Source organism: Platalea leucorodia (genome assembly GCF_965183815.1).
Source record: "Platalea leucorodia genome assembly, chromosome: 7".
In the NCBI taxonomy this organism is placed as follows: Eukaryota; Metazoa; Chordata; class Aves; order Pelecaniformes; family Threskiornithidae; genus Platalea; species Platalea leucorodia.
Genome location: NC_138829.1, coordinates 13333806 through 13338804, shown reverse-complemented (window position 1 = coordinate 13338804; position 4999 = coordinate 13333806). Strand labels below are relative to the sequence as shown.

General features: G+C 65.4%; 1 protein-coding gene across 1 annotated transcript; it reads left to right on the top strand.

The window, feature by feature from the left end:
* Positions 1 to 2449: 2449 nt before the first annotated feature.
* On the top strand, positions 2450 to 3274 carry DIO3 (iodothyronine deiodinase 3; the record flags this gene model as incomplete). Its single annotated transcript, XM_082317430.1, has 1 exon — positions 2450 to 3274. The coding sequence occupies one exon, from the start codon at positions 2450 to 2452 to the stop codon at positions 3272 to 3274; it is 825 nt and encodes a 274-aa protein (XP_082173556.1).
* Positions 3275 to 4999: the final 1725 nt, after the last annotated feature.

Here is a 4999-nt window from a genome sequence, read left to right as displayed (position 1 = left end):
TTGCTTGCTGTTGACACCAACTACAGATGATGCACTGGGGGGCTGCAAACCAGGCGCCTGATTAGATTGCTCTAAAACAGCCTATTCAGAACCAGATAAAGAAAAAATAAAATGAGATTTTAATTTTGCCTTTTATTCAGAGTTCTCGTAATAAGTTACATAAAAATGAAGTAAGACGTCTAGACTCCCATGAGGAGACTCAGCATTAATTTTTCCATTTTGCAGATGTTAGACGGGAGGCACGGAGACACGCAGAGTCACATTTGGAGAAGTGCGGGCTGCACCCAGCGGGAGCTGCAGGTCCTCAGGGCCTCTGGGAATCTGCAGCCAGAGACCTGACGCTGGCACCAGGCAGAAACGGGGCGCTCAGGACCCATAGGCACATCGAATGCTTGGGTTGCCTGTCCCCAGAGTCAGCGCGGCAGGCACCTGGGCGAGCGGCAGCTGTAGCAGCAGCTCAGGGATGCACGAGTCGCCTTTGCATAGCAGAGGGCAGCGTTCAGCATTTTGGATAAGTAATATCCCTTTCGGAAGAAGCTGGTGAGGAAATGATGTGCATGCTGCAAGCTGGGAACCCTGCATCGATGGAGTGGCAAGGCTGCGAGCTGAGCTGGCGTATTTTGTCCAGGGCTGTGTTTATACACCAAACTAGATTTAAGCTCCGTACCTCTGGGACAGGTCTCCATCTGGTCCAGCAAGAAGGAATTTACAGGCCATAAATTCCTCCTACCTGGGTGAAGACTGAAGGTGGCCAGCCCGTGCTCAGCTCCGCATACTGCAAGCACTTTGCTACTGATACACAACCCACCCAACCTAAAAGCAGCCCTTGCATGTCCGCTCTGTGGGCAGTACACAGGTCTACCTGACCATGTCCATGAGGTGACACTTCAGCCCTCTGTTTAAGGACTTTGCTATACTTACTCAGATGAGAAGCCTGTGTTTATACTTCACTTGACCACAGAAAAAAAATACTGCTGGGTCCTCCCGGACCCAGGAGCGTCTGGCGTGACTTACAGCTCACCTGGATGCAGCAGGACCCCCGGTGAACAGGGGGACGTTGCGGAGGCAGGGCTCTCTTGCTGCCTCCGCCGTCCCTGCTGCCCACCCGTCCTGGCACCCCGCACAGCACCGCCCGGGCCCCAGCTCCGCGGCGCGGGAGAGCGCGGTCATGGCCGAGCTGTGAGGAGACGCCCGGGTGACGCGCGCCCCGCAGGCCCCGCGGTGAGAGGGGATGGCCTCCCCGGGGACGCTGGGGCCGCCCGACCAGGCTGGCGTCGAGCGCGGTCGCAGGCCGCCTCTGCAGCGCGGCCGGGCCCCGCCTTCACACCCCGGCGCACAGCCGCAGCCCCGGGGCCGGGCCGGCCCCCGCGGCCTCCCGCGGCCCCGGGTCTCCCCGCCGTGACCCTCATTCCCGAGGGCCCTCGGGGGAGGCCGGGGACCCCCACCCCGAGGGGAGGCCCGCCGCCGGGAGGGACGCCCCCTCCGACCCGGGGGCCGGGGCAAGGCGGCGGGGCCGCGGACGCCGCCAGGCCGGGGGGCGGCAGGGCTCCGCGGCTCCCCGCCGCCTCAGCCGCCGCCGCGGCGGCTTCTCGGGCAACAGCTACCCCTAGCGGCCGCAGCGCCGCCCCGCGCCCCTCCTCCGCCGCGGGGCAGCGCCCGCCGGCCGGCGCCCACCTGGCACCCCCCGCGCCGGGGCCCTCCGCCGGCGGGGCCCGGGCCGCCCGCCCCGAGGCGAGGGGGAGCCCGCGGGCAGGGGCGGCCGCCGCCTCCCGTCCCGCCGCCGCGGCGGGAGGATGCGGGCGCGGCGGGTCCGCGGGTTCGAGCCCCGCGTGCCCCCGCGGCGCCGGGGCGTGTGGCGGGGCGGAGGCCGTGCCCGGGGGCGACCGGGCTGGCGGGGCGGGGAGGGGAGGGGAGGGAGGCGGCGCGGGCGGCCCGTCCCTGTCACCTGCGGGCGCTGCCGGGACGGCCCCGGGCCCCGCTGCCGCCCCGGCCCCGCGCTCGCACCGCCCGCGGGGAGCCGGGCCGGGCCGGGCCGGGCCGGGCCGCGGGGCGGGCTGCGCCTGTTGCATTGTCCTTGGCGGGGCTGTTTGCGAGCGCCTGCCGCTATCTGCGGCCGGGGACCCCGGCCGTGCCCTATCTCGGACTCTCTGCTGGTGCCTGATAGCGGCTGCTGCCTGCTTCGTTGCACGTCCCTCGCAGCTCCCGGCGGGGCTCTCTCCCCTTTTGTCTGTGTATTTTTAGGTCATTAGAGTGGAGGGGTAGGTAATCCCCAGGCTCAAGTTCCAGAGGGGCGGGTTCTGGCCGGAGGTGGAGTCACTTTTCATTTAAATCCCTGACTATAAAATGGGCTTAAAGAGAAGCGGGATCTCAGCTGTGCTGCACAGACCCCGGCAAGCAGGGTGCGTGGGGGCCCCCAGGCAGCCAGCGCCCTGCAGCACAAGCCGCTGCGATGCTCCACTCCCTTGGCGTTCACACCTTGCAGCTGCTCACCCAGGCGGCCGCCTGCATCCTCCTCTTCCCCCGCTTCCTGCTCACCGCCGTGATGCTCTGGCTCCTGGATTTTCTGTGCATTAGGAAGAAGATGCTGACGATGCCCACGGCGGAGGAGGCGGCCAGCGCCAGCGAGGGGCCGCCCCCCGACGACCCCCCGGTCTGCGTGTCCGACTCCAACCGCATGTTCACGCTGGAGTCGCTGAAAGCCGTGTGGCACGGGCAGAAGCTGGACTTCTTCAAGTCGGCACACGTGGGCTCCTTGGCCCCCAACCCCGAGGTGATCCAGCTGGACGGGCAGAAGAGGCTCCGCATCCTGGACTTCGCCCGCGGCAAGAGACCCCTCATCCTCAACTTCGGGAGCTGCACCTGACCCCCGTTCATGGCCCGCCTGAGGTCCTTCCAGCGCCTGGCCGCGCACTTCGTGGACATTGCCGACTTCCTGCTGGTGTACATCGAAGAAGCACACCCCTCCGACGGCTGGGTCAGCTCCGACGCAGCCTACAACATCCCCAAGCACCAGTGCCTCCAGGACAGGCTGCGGGCAGCTCAGCTGATGAGGGAAGGGGCGCCCGATTGCCCGCTGGCCGTGGACACCATGGACAATGCTTCCAGCGCCGCCTACGGTGCCTACTTCGAGAGGCTCTACATCATCCAGGAGGAGAAGGTGATGTACCAGGGAGGCAGAGGACCAGAGGGCTACAAGATCTCGGAGCTGAGGAGCTGGCTAGACCAGTACAAAACCCGGCTCCAGAGCCCCAGCACGGTGGTCATCCAAGTGTAAAAAGGACCTGGCAAGAAGTGCAGGGGTGGAGAGGCGAGGGGAGGGCGGGAGGAGAGGTGGGGAGGGCGAAGGCGCTGCGCGGCGGGGGGCAGGAGCTGCCTTCCCCCGGCGAGGCTCGAAGGAGGCTGCTGTGCGAGCTTTCGAGCAAGATGTGCCATAGTCCTTTCTCTATTCAAATCATGTTGATTTGCCAGCCACGCTCTGTCAATACTGTATTTCCATGTGCGTTTTGTAAATAACTCTCTCTTTTTTTTTTCCTCCTCTTTTTTTTTTTTTTTTTGAGAAGCGTTTACTATTTTTTAAGGAGGCTCTCTTCCTACGGGATCTGTTCCCAGCTGCGTGTGTGCGCGGGTGTGTGTCTGAAAAGTTGTGTACAAGTGCTCCGTGCTGCCTAGCAAGTGCTAACTGGGATTTCTAGTATTTCTTTGTGATGACCGATTTTGAAATGGGTTTCTCTAATGCCAGGAAATCGCGTCTGATGTTGTCAAGTACTAGAACTGCCAATAGCCAGAGCTGAACGGAATGTCCTATTTATGTGGGGGGGTTTTGTAAGACGTTCGTTCACCTTTTTTTTTTTTTTATGAATTTTTTTAAATAATAAAGGTTGAGTAAATACACGTCTAACCCTGACTGCCTCTCTCTATCTTCAGACCGCTCCATGCACTCTCCCTTTTGCCTGCCTCGCCATACCCTTCCCGCGGCCGAGGCGGGGAAGGCAGGCGGGAGAGGATGCGCTGCTGGGGGCCCGGGGGCGGCGAGCCGCTGCCGCGCCCGGCGACGGGCTCCGGCTGGGCTGCGGCAGGAGCGCGCACCGCCCGAAGGAGAAGGGGGGCGCTGGGCGTCCCCGGGGGGGAAATCCACACCTCCGGGGCTCCCGGGGCAGGGAGCACCTCGGTGATCCTAGAGACCGGCCCGGAGGACTGCGCGCTCGCTGGCTGAGCCCGGCGGGCCGCCCCCCGGGGCCGAGCCCTGGGAGGGCGAAGGTGCAGGGCTGGCCGGCGCCGTGCAGGCAAGTGAATCCCGCCCAAAAACCGGGCGGGGGATAAGCCGTCCTGGCCGGGAGAGTCGCCCCGCCGAGGACGCCTCGTCGCGGGCGCGCAGGCGGTGCCGGAGCCGGAGCCCGGCCGGGGGCAGCGGGACCCGCACCTGCGGCCAGGCGGGGCCGGCCCCGCCGGGCGACGGCGGCTGCGGGGCTGGGGCAGGAGGGCAGCGCCCGGCCCGGCGGTGCGAGGCTCACACCCCCCCGGGGCCGGCAGCTGCGTTTCAAAGGGTGCGGGGCGCCGGAGCTCCCTCCCCCGGCGCCCGACAGGTGAAGCCGAGCGCGGAGAGCATCCCGCAATCCCCGCAGGAGCTGCGCAAAGCCGCCCAGCCACAGCGGGTCTTTAAGCACCTCCCGTTGTGCCTCTGAACGCCTCCTTGTCCTTGACGAGGCGCCCGGGCTGTTCAGCCCCTGACTAAGTTTTGGAGAGGGGTGCACCGCCCGAAGGCAAGGCAAGCCGGGGACGCCGCTCTCCGCAGCTGGGGGACCGAGTCGCGCCCGCAGTACCAAGCTAAACCTGCGGAAAGCTGTCTGTAGGGGCATTATAAGCCCCTGTCGTGGTCATGACAATGTTCCCCTGTCGCCGCAATGTCCCTGTCCCTCAGCATTCACGGGGTAGATCAGCCCGTGGAACCGCTCCCGCCGCTGCCCCGCAAGGAACGCAGCACCGGGCGGTCTCCCAGTTA